This window comes from Egretta garzetta, unplaced genomic scaffold, assembly GCF_000687185.1.
Source record: "Egretta garzetta isolate BGI_Z169 unplaced genomic scaffold, ASM68718v1 scaffold181, whole genome shotgun sequence".
NCBI classification, from domain to species: domain Eukaryota; kingdom Metazoa; phylum Chordata; class Aves; order Pelecaniformes; family Ardeidae; genus Egretta; species Egretta garzetta.
This window is the reverse complement of record NW_009258667.1, coordinates 482,650-506,033: the sequence shown is the minus strand read 5'-3', so window position 1 is coordinate 506,033 and position 23,384 is coordinate 482,650. Positions and strand designations below refer to the sequence as shown.

The following is a 23,384-nucleotide window of genomic DNA, read 5'->3' as shown; positions in this document are numbered from 1 at the left end:
CACTGCCAGGGGAGGTGTGCTGCCCCACGAGGTGCCATCTCCTCCTCCACGTGTGCTCGCCTCCCTCGCTGGCCCCACCAGCAGTGCACCACTGCCAGTCTCGCCCTGGGGTGGCTCTTCCCTGTGCCCACTCCCATGGCAGGAGCAGCCCCGGCCTTATCCCTACCCCATGCAATACAATTCCATTCTAATTACCTTGCTGAGGAACCCTGAGTTGCCAAGGCAGGAGGACCATTTTCCATTTTGAAAATATGGTTTGTGAATGCATCTCATAAATACATAAATCACATAAATAAAAGTTCTGTGCAAAAGCTTTAAAATTTTTATTCTCTGATTCCTTTTCAGTCCATTATGGTGCTGTTAACTACTATTATCTCTAATAGCATAAAGATGTAAACACGTATTTGTTCGCAGCTTTATATATAACGTATCTCAGAGAAGTCTGTTAGGTACGTGACATTAAAAACTGAAAACAGAACAGAACAAAAGAGCAAAGCCAGAAGAAATGTATAGTGAGTTACAGTATGAAAAGGAAATCTATTTACACACATTAATCTATACAACATCATGGTCTGTACATTTTGTAAAAAATAATCACATTCATTTACATCGTCTTTAATTTTTACCATACTTGACAGATAAAAAGTTATTGAAAAAGATGACAAAAAAGAATTTCCAAACAATACTCATACTACTGTGCCAGGAAAAAAAAAAGCTGTGGGTTATCATAAACTTATTACAGTGCTTTGGGAAGTAATGGGGCCAGGACATTTCAGCCACTGGTTTAGCTGACAATGGAAATGTTACTGACTTAGATTTACCGACATACAGTTATCATTGGGCAGAACCAGGTTCAACACGGAGTGGTTAAACTGTATCACAGAATGCTCCTTTTCAATGTTACCCTGACGTACTCTCACAACATACATGCTGGAACATATTATTATTATTGTTTTTTCATCAACAGAATAGCACTGCATGCTAACTTCTGCTATGTGGTTCTGTCAGGGTAGTACTGACAGCCCACAGCTTATACAAGCACTCATGGTAATGTGAAGGTAACTTTGTTAGCAATGCATTTCCTGTATCCCCATGCACAGGCAGTCATTGCTCGGACAATAACCCTGATGTACATAGCAGCTTTCTCTGCAGGTGACTTGCCCACTCTTCCCTTTCAGCAGACATACTTAATGCTTGATTTTTCATCAGAGATGTCTGAAAAAAAATCTGTATAAAGTGAATTTGGACTTTATTCACAATCGCTTTGCTAGACAAATTCAGTCAACAGAGGATGGTTTTTAGAACTCATAAAAATAGGAGACAAATAATGCAAATGACTCATCTCAGTCCTTACACATGGAGCCTGAGACACGCGCTTGGCAAGGCCGCCCCAGACAGCTGCTCTGGTTTGCTGAGGGTCTATGCTTGTTCTTTCCCCTTCGTCACGTTAAAGCCTATTGCATCAGGCAGGACATGGAGTAGATGCTACAGAGTGGGGCAGGCTGCCTCCAGCCGGACTGTAGAAAGCTTTTTGTAATGCTTTTTGCCACCAATTAGTCATTGTCACTACAGTACAGTTCCAACGTATGCTTAAACTGGTTAGTTCCTCGGCTGGTGCCTGCAGCACCCATCACAGGTGCACTCTGTTGGGAGTTTGTGCACTCCGGCGTGGAGCATGTGCAGTACTTACTCAAATACATGTCAAATTCTTAAAATTTCATGAAAGCCAGCACTGCTTTCAATGGCTAAAAGAGTGCTCTCCATATTCCTGTTATTTTGCAAAGCACATTAATGCACCTGACCCAGACACCAAGGCCAACATGTTTTCAAAAGGTACTAGTTTATATGGCAAAAATCATGGCAGCAATAATCTCATCACATGTCACTAGCCCGTTCCTGGCCAGTTAAAATGACTATGTACAAAGATTTCAAAGGTATGACCGGGTGAGCTGCAAGTGGGAGTGAGGAACACGGTCAACAGTGTGTGCACTCCTGAGGGAGGAGATCCTGAAATACTTCCCTTGCTTCTCTTGGCCAAAGCTATTATGAAGGGAACGGGGCACAGAAGAGAATCAGGAAGAATACTTGAGAAAATGCCTCACTGACAGAATTTGAAATCTTTGACATGTTTAGTTTCTCAGAGAGGAAATTAAGACATGATTTAAAGAGTGACTTCCAAGAGACTTCACATAAAGAAAATTTCTGGTAGTTTAAAGCACTTTGTTTTAGTGCATAACCCCTCTACAAAAGACAAAAAGCCAAACATCTGACTCTAAGCAAGAAACCATTGCTGAAAGCTGAAGCCAGGCAAATGAAAATGGGACATAAGGCTATTGGCTTTATTGTGGAAGGCAGTCAACCACAGGGACACCCTACCAAATGAACCAAGGGATCCTCCATCGCCTGAACTTTTGAATCATCCTACACATTTTTTTTTGAGGATAACTTTGGCCAACCCACGTTACTTGACTTAAAAAGAAGTATCTGGGTAGCATCAGCCAGGTAAGTGAATGGCCTCTTCTGGTGAGATTCATCTTGCCTAATTTTAGATGTGGAGTGAGAAATCTAAGTACTAGCCAGCTACCCTGGGCTCATTTTGTAGTAAGTATAGAGGAAAAGGTGATTCAGCTTACCTACCTTAGATGCCCAGCTGAACGTGGGATGAGTCACCTTCAGTTAGTGCCTGTTTCTCTATGGTGGCTACGGAAGGCACTTAGAGAGAGCCTTTAGCTCAGAGACAGGCATCCAGCTTTTAGATACTGAAACCAGGGCAGATGAATTTCACATGAGTTTATTGAGCACCTAGCTGAAATCGACTGCTGGGGAAAATTTGAGTCAACGCTCACTATATATGTAGATTTTGATCATGGTTAGCAATTGGAGAGTAATTTGTCATTGTGTCCCTCAGGCAGCAGCATCAGGTAATGCTGATAAAAATCACTCAGAATGAATGGTGCCACCCTGGCAGCTCCAAGGAAAGTAAAATACAATGACAAACTGCAGTAGGATAGCGAACTGTATTACCATTCTTGTTCAATAACTTTACATGATGTGCTACTGGCTTTTCAGTGGGGACAAAAGACAGGCTTCCTGTTCTGAAGACTTGGTTTGGACCCTGATGCAACCAAAGGGAGAAAGGCAGTAAAGGAATAAAGGGAGGAGTGCTATGTGACAGGGCCGTGCGTACGCTTGCCTTGTTGCCTCTACCGCACCCCTGATGCTGCTTGGGCTGAGCAAGAACAAGGTTTAGGGATGACAGAAGACAAAATGATGTTTTCTTGCGTTGTCCTTTTGACTCTTAGAGTCACCACAGCACAGAGCAGGAGGGTTTAACTCCACACCCTTGGCCAAACGCAATGAAAGACAAAGCCATGAGAAGCTATCTTGTTTCTGGGTGTCGTAAAGATGCAAACCATTGATCAAGTACTGGATTTGTCACACTTTTGCAGCTTTTACATGCGAATCAAGTCCAAATGCACTCTGCACCCTGTTAAAGGAAATTGTGCTGTTTCATTGCAATTTAAAATTTATTTTCTTATTTAAGCTTTTCTGTCTTATAATCCAGAAATAATTAAAATGCAGATTTTCTCCATGGTCACCTAATTAGAACAAAGAGAGTTTTCTCTAGAATACAATGAATTATAAACATGTATAATTGGTGATGCACCATGCAGAACAGACTGATGGAGCTGATCGCTTGAAATCTCTATTTCTCTACCATCATTCTGTCTGGGTGCTGACTCACTCAGCTCATCATTCAATGAACCTTCTTTGAAAATAAAGACGAGTATGCTAGTATGCTTGAATGCTTGCCAAGTGTGCCTTTCAACCCTAGAAATTTGGGGCAAAAAGTACACCCTGCATGTCACATCTCTGGGAGCTGAACAGTCCCACTACCACTTCAGACCAAGCAGCCCCCAAAGCTCCAGTGTGTCTTCATATATTTGCAGCTAAGAGTTTGTTGATAAGGCTGTTCAGAGATCCAGGAAAAGTACTGAAGTTTAGCAGTGATTTCTGAGTCTAAAGCCTTTGGAAATATATTTTGTTTAAATATATGTGTAGGGGTGTATCTTTAGACCCCATGGGACTGTCATTAGGTAGCCTACTTCACTCCAGAATCTCATAGTTACTTCACCAAGTGACAGGAGAAAACACTCTGGATGACTGGAGGTGATCAACAGCTTCCTTAAAGTCAAATTTGGCAAAGTAACAATTCATCAAATGATTATTGTGTAACTCAAATGATTCCTACTGTGTAGAGTTTAGTGTCATGCAACATTCACAGAGTTACCTGTTCTGCAGTACTCATGTGAACCACAGGGCCTTTTCTGTCTTTGGTCTGACATAACTTTGTATCACTCCAGGGTAGTCCCATTAAAATAAATTGTGTTTGACTGATAAATAGCTAAATTAAGTCAGACCAAGAGATGTATGGGCATTTTGATGGCTGCCAACAAGATTCACAGTACTGGTAATATTTTCAAGAAGGAACGTGTATGCCTGCCAAGACATGCCCTTGCTGCTGTTCCTCCCTTTACCTGGCAATATTATGGACTGGCTTCTGCTAGCTCCACACAATCTGTTACCTGAAATAGCAGGGCTTTTATGGATCAGAGGTAGTCATACAAATGTGTATTATTCCCACTTCTTATTTAGAGTGGACATGGTTAAACGTGACATGGGAAGTAAACTTCATTTGATTTATTTCTTTTGAAGAGTGCAAATGTTCTGTGTATATTTATAAGTCCTATGTCTCTTTTTTTTTTACAAAATGGCTACATAAGAGGCTTGGTGTTGTTGAGAATTCCTTCTATTTATGCCTTTTATGGTCATTTTTAGGGATTCTGTCTCATTTTTTTTGCTGGAGTCATGGTCAGGACTAAATTTTAAATCAGCTCAGGTAGATACAGAATAGAATTAAGCTAAAAGAACTTATGTTAGTCTTTAAATGGGAGTTGTAACTTGCAATATTCCTTGTTTTAGCTGCCATGTATGCAGTTTTAGAGACACATTTCAATGAAAATATACAAAAATTACATTTTCAGTGGGTAATACGCTATCCAAGGCTGTTTATCCTATTCCAGACCGCTCTAGCAATAAAGCACCTCTTTCAGAAAATTGTTTAATAAAAGATGTACACAAATCTCTTTGATTTTAAACAGAAGAGAACAACTGGTGACTGCAATAGCACTACGGGAAAATGCTGATGTTTTAATCAAAACTATTACAGTAGCCTTTTCTGTATGGACTGTAGCCCCACTTTCTGCATCTAAACGGAACAATAGGATTGAAATCAAACTCTGTAGAAAGTAATCTCTGAAGTTTATACAACAAGCTGAGAAGTGCTACCTTTTATCCCCTCTGTATAACTGATGTTAATGATTTCCCAGATTAGCACACTAAACTTCCAGTGCAGTTAATTATAGTCTTACATTGCTTTATTTTTATTTTGTTTTCCATAATTAGGAAAGAACTTCCTAATCCTTAAGGAAAGAAATGTTTCCTTAAAGTAAAGTGTAAGAAATTTTCTTGCTTCCCACCTTAACCTTTTCAACATGTACCAAAGCACTCTGCATTGAACAGGATACCATACATCTATCTTGTAGACATGTAGGAGGGTAAAGGGACCATTACAGTAAATGATTTTCTGAATAGTTACAGCTAGTAAATGGCAAGAGAACATCAGAATTAATATGAATACCATTTAAAAAACCCAGAAAGCATCCATGGGGCAGGTGTCTCTGTTATTAACTGGGTGGCTGCACAAACCAATTTCCCAAATACCAACATGTAGAAAAGCAAAGCACTAAACTGTACATTTTATAAAATATCACATCAAGCTTCATAATGAATGATACATCCCACAGTTTTTCATGTTTTGGGGGACCTAGCTGATTTATATCATGGTGGTCTCTGTCTGCATAAATGACTGAGCTCTTGAATTCCGGTGGAGCTGAGAAATGCTTTCGGATCCATTTCGAGAAATCGAAGAGCTGTGGAGTCTGTAATCTTTGTCCACTGTCTGCTTCCAGCACAAACTCCTCCATTTTCTTTTCAGCTCCCCTTGCACCTGTGTTAAAAAGAAAATGCATGACATGAGCTGAAAATGTTCATTTACGTGAGGAACTTTTCCACATTTATTGGCTGCCAAATGGGGACCTCTACGAATTGAATCATAGAATGGGTTGGGTTGGTAGGCACGTTTAAAGATCACCTAGTCCAACCCCCCTGCCATAGGCAGGGACATCTTTCATTAGACTAGGTTGCTCAGAGCCCAATGCAACCTGATCTTGAACATTTCCAGTGATGGAGCTTCCCCATCTTCTCTGTGCAACCTGTTCTGGTGTCTCCACCACAGCCATAGAAAATATGTCTTCCTTATATGCAATCTAAATCTAACCTCATTCTGTTTAAAGCCATTACCCCTTTTCCTGCCATTACAGGCCCCGATAAAAAGTTTTTCTCCATCTTCCTTATAATCCCTGCTTTTTATAGTGAAAGCCCACAATAAGGTCTCTGCAAAGCCTTCTCTTCTCCAGGAGGAGCAATCCCAACTCTCTCAGCCTCTCTTCACAGGAGAAGTGTTCCAGCCTTCTGATAATTTTTGTGGCCCTCCTTTGGACTCACTCTAACAGGTCCGTGCCATTCTTGTACTGAGGACAATCACCTCTCTCAACCTTCTTTTGATGCAGGATACGATTGGCTTTCTCAGCTGCAAGCACACATAGCTGTCTCATCTCCAATTTTTCATTCCCCAGCATCCCCAAGTTCTTCTCTGCTGCACTGCTCTCAATCCATTCATCTCCCAGTCTGTACTGATACTGGGGATTGCCCCGACCCAGGTGCAGGACCTTGCACTTGGCCTTGTTGAACTTCATGAGGTTCACATGGGCCCACTCCACAAGCCTGTCAATGCCCCTCTGGATGGCATCCCTTCCCTCTAGAGTATCAAATCAGTTTTTACAAATATTACAAAACTGAGGCGAAGATTGTGTCTATGCTGTCTGTGAGGAGATGCCCCAAGGCCACTTTCAAAATCAGTTTGCTGTCACTTGTGTTGCAACATTAGCTGTTGGTATCTATCTATTAATCACACATACGTAAAGCATAGAATCAAACGGTTAGCCCAAAATCAGGCATCTCATGAATATCAAAGACCAGAATAGCACTCAGGAGACCTGAATGTCAATTCCCTGTGCAAACAGCTGTCTTCTTCAGACAGATTCCTCCTGTCAGACACTGCATGCTGTTTAACGTATATTCTACCTTAAAAAGTGGCTGACATCAAAAGGAATTCCTTGCATCTTCATCAGCTGAGATTAGAAAGCTGCTGTGTGCTGAGCACTGCTGAAAATCTGCTGCTGTTCTGGGGGTTAGATTCTGTCAGAAGATTACCTTGAAATACTAAATTTCAAGTGTTTCAAGTTTTGGATAAATTTCTAGATTGGTTGCACCTCACTTGCACAATCCACATTGCTTCCACAATTCTCCATAGAGCTAGAATTAGATCATGTTAAATAACAGAAGACACTAATACCTTAGGTTGCAAGGCATTAGATTTCAAACAGCTCTTAACTCTTCACCCAAATACACTAGTTTCTCCTGTTGCATAGAAATTGCCACGTATATGTTCTATAAATAGGAATGCAAACATCTTCTGAAGCAGCTCCACGTATCAGAATGGAATCACAGGGGCACTTATACATTTACTGAAAACAATATTTAACATCCTCAGTAGGAAAGGCGAGACTTACTTCACTGTTCAAAAAACAATACAGGACTGCAACAATCAGCCCCTGGAAAGACACAATATTTCTTAGTTAGAAGGCAGCATCAACCTAGGTCAATAATCTGTCTTTTGAACAAAAACTTTAAAATTTACCTGAAAAGATCCCAAACACAACTCAAAGATTATTTTATAATTATTGGAACTGCGGTCAGGAAATAGAGCGAACACTGTGTAGTGAACTCCAAATAATGGAATAAGCAGCAACGTGGATTTTGCAAGTCTCCTGGGTAAACAAAAGAGAAAAAGCTGGAATTTAATGATAAGCTCTTGTTTTACTGAGATAAGAACCTGTTGCAATGTCATTTACATAAACCTTGTATGACTTCAGAGTTATAAACAGTCTTAGTAAGAATAATTTATTGGAAATTCTTCATTTCAGGCTTGCTATGAGGTTAGCCACATAGTAACCTCATAATTCCATGTTATACTTGATCTTGCTGACCTTGCACTTTTCCAAAAGCTGGCAAAAGGCTGCAGGGCCTCTCTAAACTAAAAGACCAGTGCTCAGTGGCCCTCTGGACAGCAGCAGGATGTAGGACCCGTCCTCTGCTGTGTCTTTTTGACACACATTCACTTTCCAGCCTGGTTTCTTGGCACGGTCTTTGCGGGTGGGGTTTTACTGCATTATTCCACAGGACCACATTCAACAAAGTGTCATGAGCTGCCATCAGGTCTCTCAAGCTATTTTTTACCTGGCCTAAAAGGTTCAGAGTGGAAAGGAACAACGCCTTCCTGCAAAGTCACAGTGACAGATCGTCTTGTATGGAGGGTAAAATCTCTCTCTTGAATTTAATTGATGTTGATTTCCTTTAAACGTGCAACTGTATGGTTAGTCTGTACATTGCACATACACAGTGTGCAAACAGTACCTAGGAAATGTAATCCAGAATAATCTCACACTGTGAGATTTTCATGAGCGATTTCAGATTTACCCCCAAATACAAAAAATTTCATAATGATACTGATGGTATTAAGCATATGCCCTTAACTAATTTTTAATGTCATCCCTTACATAATACAGTTTAGCATAAGACACTACTGAAGTTAAGGAAGGAGAACTTTAACTTATTAAGCAGAGCAGCTCTGACAAACTGCCTGTGAAACCGCTGAAATGATAAATTGCTAGTTGTCCCTTATCTGTCACTTACTTCACTCTAATAACATCAGTTTTATATGTTATATGGGGCTAGTCAGGCATGATTATGGACGTCTGGTATCAGATAAAATTCAAGAAGTTATAATGCTGCATCCCATAATACATCAGTGTTTTGGTGAATATAACTTGATTCAACAATGAAAGGATGCTGTTGTGAATTCACCTATTTTAACAGAAAAGTCAAGGTATTTCAAGCAGTTTTATTTTTTCCATGTCAGTCTTCATGGCCTTCCTTTGTTCATAATGTCCCAGAGGCTGCATCTGTTTATGTGGAGATAATCAGTTCTGACAGCGAAGTTTCTCAAGCATGGTAAGACCCTCACATCTAACAGTGATACCAGTAAGCGGGACAAATAGGATTTCCTTAGCAGAAGAAATTAATTTACAACTGGAGGAGATGATGATGGCAGCAAATTTCCTGGTTTCCCAAGCAAAATGGAAAACTGATTTTATTTGAACTCAACCTTACCCTCTGCAAAAGTAAAATGAGCAACAAAAAGGATAGAACCAGGTACAAGAAGTGGGACAGAGGAAGGGAGGAAAAATGGTGACTTGGGTGAGCAGTATTCATTTTGGACTCTCATTTCACTTTCACTCCATTCTTCTTTCAGTAATTTTTGTCTAGCTAATGTTACTTTCTCTATACCACACTTACATTTTAGTGAAGGAAAGGGACAGACAAAATAGCCTTATTCTTCTCTATATTTTAGAAAATGCATTTGCATTTTGAAAAACGAGCCTTCCAGACCTTTAATTTGCTGTGTAGATGCAGTATTTCTTGAGGAGGTTAATCTGCTGTTCTCATGGGTATTGGCTAAAGACCATTGAATGCAAACTTAATCAGGCAATCAAACGCTAAAAGCAAAGAATTCACAGGGCTGAATAATGAAGGACAAGGTTGCTACTAATGAACATTTTATACTATGAAGCACTACCACAATCTGTGGAAAATGATGGGACTGATAGGAAGGGAAAGCCTCGTTTTCATAAAATACATATATACCACACAGAAACAAAGAAAACTTGCAGTCACAACAAGTAAACTTGAGGGGATTTCCTGCCCATAGGTTGGTCGTTGTGCTAAATAATAATGTGGCAACTGCATAATTGCATCTAGGCTGATTTGTTCTCCCACGTGTTTAGTTAATTCAAGCTGCAAACACAAAAAAGGACCCTTACAGCTCTGTGAAGCAAAGTTTTATGTCAGTCTGGTCGTGTTGCCTTTTCTGTGGCGCATCAGAATTCTTCACTTTTTACATCAGATGTGTCACGTTGTTTACAAAATGCGTAAGGTCCTAGTTCTCTTGGCTTTAAAGATATGTTTTACTATAGCATACCATGGTTTATATGCTTTTAGGGCAGGAATTCAGTATTTTTTAAATGAAGAAAGGATGTTATCCAGGAGCACATTTTCAAAGGCCACTTGCATGGTTTTGAATTTTCAGTGTTCACATTAGGTTTTGTCATTGAAATATCATATTAACATCCTGAAGTGTCAAACTCAGTGTCTATATCTGGTCTTTAAAATAAGACCTACTACAACAGACTCTTCATTCTGGATGACACTATCCAGCAGCTATTACAATAAACAACAATAACTAATACAGCAATTTAATAAAGACCACACACAATTTTAGCAATGTATTTAAATTGCTCCCCAACATTCCCTGATCAGTGGAAAAAATGGATGCCAGGATTTGATGTTCAAACCAAGACACAAAAGAAGAAAGCCTAAACATAATTAAGTTGATCTAAATCAGAAACATTTGTTTTCTTCCAGAAATATAAAGATGCTATTTTAAATCTACATAAAACATTGTATTTATTTTTTTTTACTTTTTGGGAACAACATAACTTCTTTCCATGTCTTAGAATACATGTAAATATTGCAACAAAAAGTATTTTAGAAATGAAAAATTAAAAAAAAAAGGTTTTTAAGGAGGTTGAAGCAAAGCGTTTTGATCTTGAGACTTTTGTTATGAAATATTTATGCATTAAAAGAAAGATATTACCCCCCCATATTCTTAGTATCAGCATATTGATTCATGGATTAAACTGAAATTCAAGAATAGCTTGATCATTATGAAACTGCATATTTTTAATGGAATTTAGTGTTTGATCAATAAAAATTTTGTTCATCTCTATTTCAGCAGAGTGATTAGATCTTTATTAAACCTCATGTAGAAGAACCCCTGAATTAAATATAATTGTAGTATCATTGAAATTGTTGGTAGCAGCTTCCAGCAGAGGAAATCTTACAGAAACTTTGGTTCTGTATATAATATCTAAAAATATGACTCACTTGTACTGTGACTGGTCATTTCCTCCAACATCTGGAGATCTTAACTTCTGCAGTAAGATTCTTATAATACTAATGAAAAGTATAAAATTCACCTGCAAAGAAAACAAATATAATGGTGACTTCTGACTTCTCCACTCAATATGCAGCACAAAGAAATGCTGATCAAGTCAGACAAATCAGCTCAGCAGTGGATGCTGTGTACCTCCTGCCAAGAACACAGCAGGCTCTACACTGTCAAACCTGTTGTCTGCTTTCTGCCTCACTAGGTTTGTCACGTCCAGCGCACCTCTGCACGGCCACCAGTACTACTCCAGCTGGCAAAAGCCTTTGAAAGCCCCAGTTGTCAGAAGTGCCCTCCTTCCAAAATCTCAGCCCAAGAAAGGTTTCCCAGCATGATGGGACACTGGATTTGGTGCAATCAAGCATTGTCCTAAACTGTCCCGTGGATTCATGACTGGAAGCCCAAAGGAAAATGTGAGTCTCATACACAGTTTTGTCCGTCTCTTGCCTCTTGCCTTGACTTTTAATATTTCTGTCTGAATTAGGGGAAGAGAAGACTGTTGCACAGGTGATCTGCCAACTCCAGTCAAGCATAGAAAGGGCCTCTCACAAGTATCTGTCTGTTTTGGGTATGATGCAGACATTAACACTGAAGGAACGGGATCCTTGCAGTCTGATTCTCATGACAGCCCTCTGACATAGAACAGCAGTATTATATTATTTCAGATTTTATTTCCTAGAAAGGCACTTGCATAAAAAAAGTTATGGTCAGATCCTGATCAGTCTAGAAAATTGAAGTATGAAACTCAGTAGATCCTAAGTCTGATTCCCATTATTTCTTCATCCTTGGTTTTTGGCATCTTGTGTTCACCAGCTCTTCTGGTGCTGGACTGTTTGGTGCAGTCTGGAAAACCACACACTGAATATAGCACACCTGTACTGAAGTGAGGGAACACTTGGAGTCCACACTTTCACAGCCACGTGAGCTAAAAACTCCAGCTACATAAACAGCTGCATCAAATGCACACATTTTAGAAGAAATCAACCTAGAAAAAAAATTCTATCACTGTGAAAATGAGTGTTTTGTTGTTTTTAACTAACCCCATCCCAAAGCCCAAAATCAGGAGGTTGGTACCCGACCAGACAGTGCCTGCCTCACTGCTACAAACCTTCAGTCTTTGTCTTGATGCATTGCTGGAATTCTTCTTTTTCCAGTCTTAACTATTTGGCTGTAAGCTTTTCAAGTTCAATGCATTTCTATGTCTTCTCTGACATACCCAGTACAACTTGTGATGTTAATACATAAACTATGATCATAGCAACTGCATACCCCTCTGTATTTGATACTTGGTTTGAAATGACAGGTGAAGGGAAGTGACAGGAACTGACAGAGATTAAAAAACAAATTAGGAAAATTAAATCTAGTATTTTTGAAAAAAGAAGACTAAAAAAAGAAATGTTAGAAAATATAGGCCTTTACTGAATTTAACATAGATTTTTCAGGCAGATGATGACTTAGAAGTTTTCCTTGATGCAAGTGTTCTATAAAAGCAACAGGCAGAACCCTGTTATTGCTGATTGTATCTACAGACTTACCATAGCAGAGTGTACAGACAGATATTTAGTTTGCCATATGCACTGAAGCCAGTATTGGTGGACAAGGAGAGAGCTTCCATTTCATTGTATATTTGTTAGCCACAAAATAGAAGGAGGAAAAGTCTTTATTCTGTATTTGCAAAGGGATTGGCAGAATAACTTCTTGTTCTTCACAGGCATCCCTAGTTTCTACTGTAACAGAACAAACTGTCATCCATTTGGCTTCTGAAGCACCATATCATCTGCAAAACTACACTCAGGTGACTCACATTCTTGACTGACATTCATGTATTACTTTAAAGTTTGTTTTCAAATGCATACCTTTCTGTCTGTAAGCACAATCTTGGATTCATGAAAAACTCATTCTTCTTTGGAGTTTGTAACAGTCCTTGGTGTTACTGAGCTTGTAAATCCAGCCAGCTGAAACTGGGTATTAAGATCTAATGGTGGCAACTGCCACTGACTTACTACAGTGGAGATTATTATTGAATTGATAATTGTTATTGATTTAAAATAGTATATTTCAATAAAATATGAAAGAAGTAGTGCTCTGTAATTTTACTTTTTAGTATCGTAGCATTTTGGTCCCATAAAATCATTTGAGAATAACGTCTTTAAATAAAATATGTATACTGTTCAATGAACACCTAAAACCAGGAAAATGAGAAAATAACGTGAATGCAGAGAAATGCAAAAGAGTGATGACAAATGATGCCTCTTAGTGGAGTAACAGCAAGATGCTGCTGGTACCCTTTTTTACTGGTTGACTTTTTCTGACAAGTTTTTGTCTAAACACATTGCTTGAGCATGTCTTCATGTCGCTTCTTTCCTGCTATTTAGTCCCTTACACTACCTGCAATTTGAGATAACAAGATAAACATTTCTCAGTTACTTTGATGTGATGGAAGTACTCGTTACACCCGAACACCACTCCTGTCCAAATGAGAGACATTTATGCAAGTGGAAGTATGGAGAAGGCAGCTGCGGAGGCATTTGATAAATGGAGAATATGGGTAATACTACATTAACTGTTTGGAATAGTCACCCCAATTAAATAGCTCTGAAGTGTGCACAGCATGAAGCATGGAAACCTGCCAAATAACTTTCTCAAGACAAAATTGTCAGGAGGAGATGCCAGGGAAGGTTTCTGACACACTGAATTTGCTAAAGCCTTCTCACTGTGAGAAGTGACTTCAGAACTTGCTCTCACAATACTGTTTACTGTTGGTTAATAACCTTATAGAAAGTATAATCTTCTAAACAGTGAAATGTTTGGAGCAAGCACAGAAATTGATGGAAGAGAGTGAACATGGCATGAAGACTGAGTGGACTTCTTGTTAAGTCTAATGAGGTTAAACCATTGTTCCTTTAAACCTTTGCTTGATTTCCTCTGTCTTTCAAAAGCATATTCATGGCATCATCCTCACAATCAGGCTCTATTCTACTCTTCTTTTCTTCAATCTTCTTCCTCCTCTTAAAGATTTTCAGTATCAGCCACACCCCGGGCTTTCTTTCATGCCATTACATAAGGCAGTGGACCAGAGACCTCAGCTTAGGTGTTCTGCTCTCCTTTATTTTCCTGAATTTTGGCTTCTTTCAGAGTTTTCCTGTGTTCACCTCATTGCCTACTTACACAGATGTCTTTCCCACTACTGAAGCCATTTGTTATTGCTAGTCATCCTTGTCACCATTCTCTGTGAGTCTTCCAGTCTCTCTACATTCTTGAGCAGACTGAAGGCACTGTGTGAGTAAGTATGATGGAAGTACATCAGACTTTTATTGAGAAACATCATGACTCTTTCACATCACTAGTCCAAAGAACTTGCAATGATCTGTTCTTACTGTTGAATGGCAGGCAGCACTGACCTCATTATTCAAAGATTTGAATCTTCAACTTCTATTTTTTCTAGAAGGTAAACAGGAAATGTTGAACTTATGATAGATGTGTATTGAAAATTATGTTCTTGTGAATGTAGCATTTTTCACTCATCAATGACCAATTTTACATGACAGTTCCTTAGCTCCTCTTGCTCTATGAATGCATGCCCTACTTTGCACAGCAGTAAGTTTGCACAGCATCCTAACTGCCACACTGAATGTGCTGGTTATAGTTCGATGCTGTAACAAGGTAAGTTACTTACCCAGAAGGAAAGGGTGAGTATCACTGCTTTTACAACTACCTTTCACAGCTTAACTTCCCAAATGCAAAATGTAGTTGATCTGAGCTGAAGAGCTCAGAGCTGAAGAACCATCTAATCGGAGAAGTGGCTTCACTCAGTACCCATGGCAGAATCACTTAGCCTTCTTTAGTTGCTCTCATCTCTAAAACACGCTGTTTAAGAGAATAAACATATCTGGAAGGTGACAGCAGATCCTAAACATATGCACCCGGCAAGCCAAAAAAGGTCATTTCCAAAAAGGAGAATGACTGTTCCTTTGCCTCAAACAGTGGTTCTGGTCCACATTTTGTGATCTACTGGACTTCGGCTGACTGACAAGTACTCCATTTTCTTAACTCACAACTCATTTCCCAGTCTTTGCTAAGATCCAGCTGCAATTCAAGTCTGCCAATGAACACTTGGGAACTTCTGTTTCCAGGTCTAGGACTTCTTTCTGGCATGTGAAGCCTCAGATGTCTACCAGATAGCTGTTTAAATTGAACATCCAGAGAATAGACTTTCATCTTTCTGTAAACACCAGCTGGGTTTATTGCTTTTATCTTTCAGCATATTTTCTTTGCTCTGGACTGTCCCCCATTCTCCAGCTCCTTTGAGGTACACGTATTCTCTTCATGCTATAGTTCTTTTGCATGCCCATTTCTTCTTATTATAAAACATCTTTTCTGTCAGTCCTTACCTTATGTCATTTCACACACACGCCTACTCTGCTTTCTCTTTAAACACTGTAGAATTCACTCTGATGAAGATGATAGGAAGTTCTCTCAAAATGATTTTCAACATGCACTGATTGAAAGGCAAGCCCAAGAGTAATGTGGGCTCTTGAAATCTTGTGTAATCTAATAATGCCCTCATTTTTTTGACTAAAATGTTAAAAATAAAGCAAGTGTATCTGAAAGGTATTAGTTTGCACTGTGACTGTTTTCAGAAATGGACATATAACCATAGTATAGTATGCCCAAAGTTAATTACACAATCATCACAGTGAACAGGAATTTTTTTATGCTACTCCAGTAATTCTAATGAGTTCCACATAGGAAAAGCCCCATGAAACATTCTCAAATGGTATTCTTTTGCAAATATTCATGTTCAATATATATTTCAGTAGGCTACCAATTAAAGAAAGATATACACAGCCATAGCTTTTTATGGCTGCAATAATATCAGATTTTCAATTGCAGGGCTATCCATTTACACGCAAAATCAAATCTGCAATTAATTGAAAAGTATAATTAGATTTTTGCTTCCCCCAGGCTCATAAACAGGAGAGATGTTAAAGAAAGAACAACATACAAATAAAAGCAACTGCTCATTTAATAGGAGGCAGATAAATTTTGAAGGCAACAAATTTTAATGGCCTTGGCATCTGTTTAACATTCTCCTGCAGTGCAATTTCTTTTCATTAAAACAGAATTCTTGCCTGTCTGTAACTAGCAGTAAAGAATAATGGCTATATGCACTGCACAATGCTGAAATGATCTATAATTCATTCTTCAAAGTTTACTTACTATAATAGAAATTAAAATTGGTATTCGTATAACCCACCAGGGACCACCATGCTCATTTGTATCCCAGCAACTATAAAAAAAAAAAGAGGGAAAATGATGTTGACATTAATATCATCTGGCAAGCAAGACCTATGAGGAGAAGTATTTCTTATATACAAGTCAAAGCACGCTAAAATACTGCCTGTTCTAGCCTAGAGTTTGGCATTCAATCTTTTTCTGCTTTTAATTTTATTTCCCTGGTTTTAATATGCATATTCAAGTCAGCTGAAGCATCAGGCACACTAGACTGTACCATTAGACATCATGGAGGATGCTGGTCTTTAGAGAAACCAAGCTTAGTTTCATTTTGTGTAATGACACTTTTCCAATAAGCACTTAACACCAGCCTCTGGGTAGCAGGAAGATCTAAAGCAACTGACAGATACAATTCATAGAATCATAAAATCGCTTTGGTTGGAAAAGACCTTTAAGATCATCAAGTCCAACCTTTAACCTAACCCTGCCATCCCACCACTAAACCATGGCCCTAAGCACCTCATCTATCCTTCTTTTAAATACCTCCAGGGATGGGGACTTGACCACCTCCCTGGGCAGCCCATTCCAGAGCCTGACAACCCTTTCGGTGAAGAAGTTTTTCCTAATGTCCAACCTAAACCTGCCCTGGCGCAACTTCAAACCATTCCCCCTCTTCCTATCATCTGTTACCAGGGAGAAGAGGCCAACCCCCACCTCACTACCCCCTCCTTTCAGGCAGTTGTAGAGGGCGATAAGGTCTCCCCTGAGCCTCCTCTTTGAGGAGGTTTGTCAGTTGAAATGACATAATTCCTTGTGGGATATTTAGGTTACAGATGGCTGGAACTGGTTCAGGAAATGTGAGCCTGAACTTGAAACTTCGTCTGAAAAACTGAAAATTTATTTTTTACAGTGGGCTCAGCACTTTTGGTCCAAATACTCTAAGAATAAGTGCTCTGAAAGATTAATCTTAAGCAAGGGCAATACCCTTCAGAGTTCCTCTGTGATTATAATGACAAAGGAAAAATTAGTTAGCCTTCAGTTTACATGTTAGAGGTCTTGCAAAAAAACTTAGAAATTATGTAGGACATGATTTTTCAGTTTAATTACAGAATCAATTGAAAAATATTAGTCAGATTGAAAAAAAAGAAGTGTGAAAACTGTTTGTCCCACTAGCTTGGAATGCTCTCCAATTCCTTGGGTCCAGCAGGAGCAGCAAGTCTGATCTTCCCACAAAATTCTTATCTCGGTTTCCCCTCCCATGCCAGGACCCAGGCGTACATCTACTTAGTCATAGTTTTACCTGACTACGTGCATCTTACATATGTTTACATCACATTGCTTCACTACTGGGAATGTAATTTAGATATACCCAAAGTTATCTAGATCTCAATCTTCTGTTGCTAGTTAGCAAATCAGAATGCTCAGCATCTTACCGCACTGAATTGCAGCACTGAACCCCCACTGCTATTTTAAGTATTGTTTTGACTTCCAAAGCCGATAGCTCTGAATGTTGGTCTCATGGGGTACATTAGTCATAACCTATCCCTGCCCTTAGAGTTTTTCAAATAAACTGCAAGCATAAACAGCATGCTGAAGAGCTTCTAAATGCCTGACCCTTTATTGCCATATCTGAAATTTCAGTTTTGTGCTCATCCACTTCAGAACAGCAAACCACCTTTGTGTGAACACCACCATATCCAAGGCAAGGATGGTACTGGCACAGTTGGAGGCTTTAAGCTTTCTCTCTCCCACACACTTACCCTGTGTCCTCTAAAATGATCCGTGTCACTGTCCACGTAATAATAAATATGGTAGGAATTCCTGAAAAATCCCAAAGAGGTTTAGAGCATGATCACAAAAATGTAAGTACACACACACACACACACACACACACACACAGAGTTCCACCTGCTAGTAACCAATTATTCCCCAAGTATACAGCATATAGTAAACAGTTTAGTGAATGGAAGGAGAGGCCCTGATCTGATGAGCTACGTGATGTAAGCAAAGTATTACGAACAAAGACTGCAGGGAAGTGGGTTTATTTCTTATAAAAATGCAGCCATAATGACTAATACACAAAGAACGTGCCTTTCTTAGGTTTGTTTCAAGCTGTCAGAGTGACCTACAGGGAGATAGATACAAATTATGCATTCCCAATGCCCTTCCAAGGACTACAGTCTAAAACTGAGGTGTAAATCATTTCATAAGGAACCATTCCCCCACACTGGTTTATTCCCATTTCCCAGCAATACCTAAATGTTTTATGACCACCTATTACCGGACGCTTTTAAGTGCTCTGTATAAATATCATTGCACTTTCTGGAAATGAAAGGAATACATGTATTTAAAACCAGATGGACAATATTATTGGGCTTTTCCAAAAGGCAAATAGCATAGCATAGCCTGTGGCTGTGCATCTAAACTTCTTTTACCTCCCAAATTAGGACAGCCTGAATCATACGTTTTGCAGTGGGGGTCCTTGCACCATCCTACATCCTGAACAACCCCTGGGCATTGTGCAGATTGACACAGGTCAGAGCCATGCCAATCTCTTCCATGGTACAGCGGCTGTAACCTCTGCTGGAGCTGAACTGAGGAACTGGTGAGTCTGAGGAGTCACCCAGCAGGAACAGCATGACTACCTTGGTACGAAATATTGAACCTAACACATGCATACAGAAAAAAGAATATTATCAGAAGTTGTTTAATTTCTTACCCCATCCAATCAGCAGGTAGATTGTGAAGTGTCTGTTGGGGGAGAATATTAGCACAAGGAGGATGTGGAGGTAAAGTCCTTCAACTAAGAGCCAGTAAAAGTTTGCCATAACACCATACTGAAAGAATACCAAAATAGCCTTGCAGCCCACCTGAAATATGAGAATCGGCATCAAAGTTGTTGCAGGAAAGATGCTTTGTTATTGCTATTAATATATCCTATCGGTCTTAATTCTCCATGTAATATTAATAACCCAGGTCCAGTAGAGATATTGTCAATGTTACTGTATGTTTAAAAAGAAAATGAATTATAAAAAAATTATTTGGATAGCTCTCATAGCAAATTCACTCAGAATTTTTGAAAACTTCAAAGCATAAATGTTGTGAAAGGTGGTGGTTATCAATAAATGCACACATTTGCAATAGTTAGTTAATGAATGGCTATGAGATTAAATGATCATCTACTAGGTGGCTAATAAATATCTTAAAATCCCAGCTGGCTTCTTAACATAGTAATAATTAACACAGAAACTGCTTTATGAATTTTTCAAGGCTAAATGGGAAACTGAGTGAAAAATACAACTTTACATGATGAATACTCTAAGTAAACTTAGAAGAAGAAGTTGACTGGACTTTTAAAAATTATATTTTCCCTTTAGGAAATGCTTTAGTGTTTCTTAATTAACAGAACACATAAGCATAAGTCATAAAATGAAGTCCCAATGTACTTATAGTCTGTGTGCTGCTCTTCAGAATTAATTTTCAGATGTCTGTGCTGCTGATGTTCCACAGTGCTGGCTGCTGCTACTTTGGTACTTCCCAGCAGAAATCTGGGATGTGAGAATAGAACATAAAAACATTTCTGCTGAGATTGAGCTGAGAAATGTGATGATTAGTGAATGTGACAGACTAAACAAAATGGACTAAATAAAACTTCTAGTTTCTTCCTGCTTTACTCCCTTCCCTATTTTATATATCCTTCATACCTCCACTGCTTCTGTTAAAATTCCAAGTAGCTAAGTATGTAAGTTACTCATTTAGTGATTCCTCTGTCTAAACATAGGTGTCTATTATGAAGTGAGATGCCCTCGGGGAGCCCAGTCACCAGCTACTAAGCCAGAAGGGCATAGTCCTCCGGAGATACTTCTTTGTATCCATCAGTCCCTGTGGTGTCTCAGGTATCTCAGTGCATCCCAAATAACACACATGCCTGCCATTTATGCCTGCATACATGACTATACAGACAACGAAGTAAGAGCCCAAAGGCTTGAATTAAGTTCGCCTAATTCCAGCTGTCCATAACCAAGGTTTCTGGTGAAAGCTAGCCACCTACTAGCCAACTAGCTCTGTATACAGCTCATGAAGAGAGACGGGCACGTCCAGAGACAGACTTAAAGCAGATGAGGTAAACTGTCCAGTGAGAAAGACAGAAGCCCAGAGAAACAGCTTAGTTCAGTCATCTCATTTGGTAAGACTAATCTTACCTCTGGACTTTGTATCCACTGAAGGGATATCCTTTGCAGACCAGTAATGGGCCAGAAAATTTAACATGGAGAAAATGAAACATTTCAAAATGCAAGTGAAATTTGCTGTTATGTTTATGACTACTTACAACCAGATTATAAGTCAAAGTCTAAAATTTTTGTAATCTCTTTTAAATTCCAGTACTCCCCTACATTATATTATCAATTTACATACCAGAACCCTGCATCAAAATATTTTCCCTTCCTCCTGCAACTAATCCTGCACCAGGTCTGTTTCCAGATGCTGAACGGCAAAGGTATCTGTCAGTAAAGTTAGCCAAAATTATGGCTCTGTGTCATTCAGATCCAGGCCCTAGTTACACTGCATTTTGAATTGTGTGTTTCTAGACATCTGTGTGTGCAGCAGAACTGTAGAACATCACACACTTGCGACAGAAGAGACAAACCCCGCATGCTGTTACATAAGAAGGGTAGCATCCAGCCAATGCAAGACAAAAAACCCTTGCCAAGCTGGTGCCAGATCATCCCACATATAATGCAACAGAAATTACTCAACAGTTCACAAAACTGGACATATTCAAATAGGAAAGTATGGGGCTTTTCAGCCCAGACAGAAGAAATTGCAGAAATCAAGTACTATTTTGAGAGTCCATTGCCTAATCATTCAAGGACCTAAGAACTTTTGATTACACCTGGCAGTCTGCCTGCTAACTACTTCGCCTACTTTGGGTCTACTAACTCAGAGCCTATTTGTCTTCATTAGAAATATCCTAGAGTGCAAATTCATACATACAGCTTGGTAATCACCACTAAGAACTTCATGCTTTGGGGCAATATGGCTTAATCAATACAAAAATGTCTTCCTTCCATTTTATTTTTCGCAAGCTTAAACTGTAATAAATTAAATTCTGAAGGTATTTAGCAATATTTGTAGGGTTCTTCTGCAGCACTTTTGACTGAAACAATGGAGGCAGAGAATGGGGAATATCATATAGTTGTCAGTCTTTCAACAGAAAGACTTGAGATCTTTTTTAACCTCTGTGCATGAAAATGCAGTAAACGTATTAGCTTGCCATGAATGCAGATGACAACACTTCTGACATAGCCAGAAAGTACAGAGGAGTTAATACAGGCAAATCCTTCAAATATTTAATTCCTTGCCTCATTTCTCTCCCTCTGTTGATACCTGTCCAATTCCTGGACCCCTGATAAAGCTACTGGAACACTTCCAGAAGTTCCAGATGTCTTTAATTGTTCCCAGCTGATGGCTCTCTTGTTTGCCAACTCTCCCAGCTGAAGAAAGCAGTGGCCATATTTATTCTGAGCTATAGCTGGTCATGATTTGTTTGGGCAGATGACATGTTGTCCCTTCATGGACATGCAAAACAACACTGTCTTCTCTTTCTTGTGCTGCAACCTTCTTTCTGTGGCGACTTCTAATAGAGCAGTTTTCTAGTCATTACAATCTCTACAGAATTGTCCACACTGAGAGCTTGGTATTCCTAAATATTTAAAAGGATCAGGGAGGAAAATTTAGTGACACAACAGTACCAGGTAGCAAATGAGGTTTATTACCCATGAGGTTTGATCCTCTGGACAGTGAGCTGTGTTGGAACTGGAATAGAGAATGTCATCCTTGACTAAAACAGAGATTGCTCTTAGAATGAAAGAGAGGAACAGGTTCAGATGGATGTAGTTCCGAGTACAATGAAGTTTTCTAAGAAGAGATTTAAAAACAGGCATTTTAGATTTCAAGACAGAAAGCTCTTGAACAGACTTCTGTTACTCTCCAGTCGTTTCTTAGTAATATGAACCTTGAGTAAGAGCCTACCCTTTCCTCCTCTGTCATACTGTCAGTGCTGCCTTGCTGTTTTCTTTTATCACCATCATCCTTATCCTCATCATCATCATTATAGGCTGTCCAAAATATACAAATAAAGTATCTCTTACTCGTTTTCAGTATCACAGACCAAAAGATCCCAGTGGTATTTCCCCCACTTTAACATAAGCTGACATTAAACATAGATTATTATATCCTTTTGTGTTTGCACTTATCCCGGTGTTTTCCTTGAGAATAAAACTTTGGTTATTCTGGATATATTTCAGAGATGCTCGCACCTATTATTTTCAGTTTAATTTTTTATTTAACTCCTGCATTTTGCTATGAAATGGCTTTTCATCCTACGATGTGAGCATATGCAGGAACAATTAAAAAATGCATTCAAAACATTAGATCAGCTATCTTTTCTATCCACTGACATGTAAAACTTCCTGTCTTTAGTCCAGCAGCCATGTGAAAGCCTGACAAACTAATGACAAATATTCCAAGTAAGTGAATGCGTGCTCAGGGCAAGTTGAGGGCTTTTTGCTTAAAAGACATTCCCTTCAAGATCTTCCCATTTAGCAGATCTTTTTTTATACAGGAAATCCCCAGAAACCAAACTGCTATGATGCGGTTTGTTTGTTTTTTTTCAAAATCAGCACCTTGAACTGCACCTGGAAATAAGCCAGAAGCCAGGGCATTTTAGCAAGTACCAGAAATGAAAGAATGAAGATGCAATAGGATGTTATGGTGTTGTGCAGTAGCAGCTTCCAAGTAGTCTTCATGTTTTGATTTTTAGCAAAGAACATTAAATAAT

At 39.1% G+C, this 23,384-nt stretch overlaps 1 protein-coding gene across 1 annotated transcript in view; it reads right to left on the bottom strand.

Annotated features, from left to right (window-relative positions):
• Positions 1–5,896: 5,896 nt before the first annotated feature.
• Positions 5,897–23,384, bottom strand: part of VIPR2 (vasoactive intestinal peptide receptor 2) — a 227,810-nt gene continuing 210,322 nt past the window's right edge. The window contains exons 9-16 of the mRNA XM_009648605.2: positions 22,321–22,462; positions 19,263–19,413; positions 18,304–18,364; positions 16,529–16,598; positions 11,248–11,339; positions 7,883–8,012; positions 7,755–7,796; positions 5,897–6,070 (exon numbers count right to left, since the gene is read on the bottom strand). Coding sequence (XP_009646900.2) covers positions 5,897–6,070; positions 7,755–7,796; positions 7,883–8,012; positions 11,248–11,339; positions 16,529–16,598; positions 18,304–18,364; positions 19,263–19,413; positions 22,321–22,462 — 862 coding nt within the window. The remainder of the gene's footprint in view (positions 6,071–7,754; positions 7,797–7,882; positions 8,013–11,247; positions 11,340–16,528; positions 16,599–18,303; positions 18,365–19,262; positions 19,414–22,320; positions 22,463–23,384) is intronic.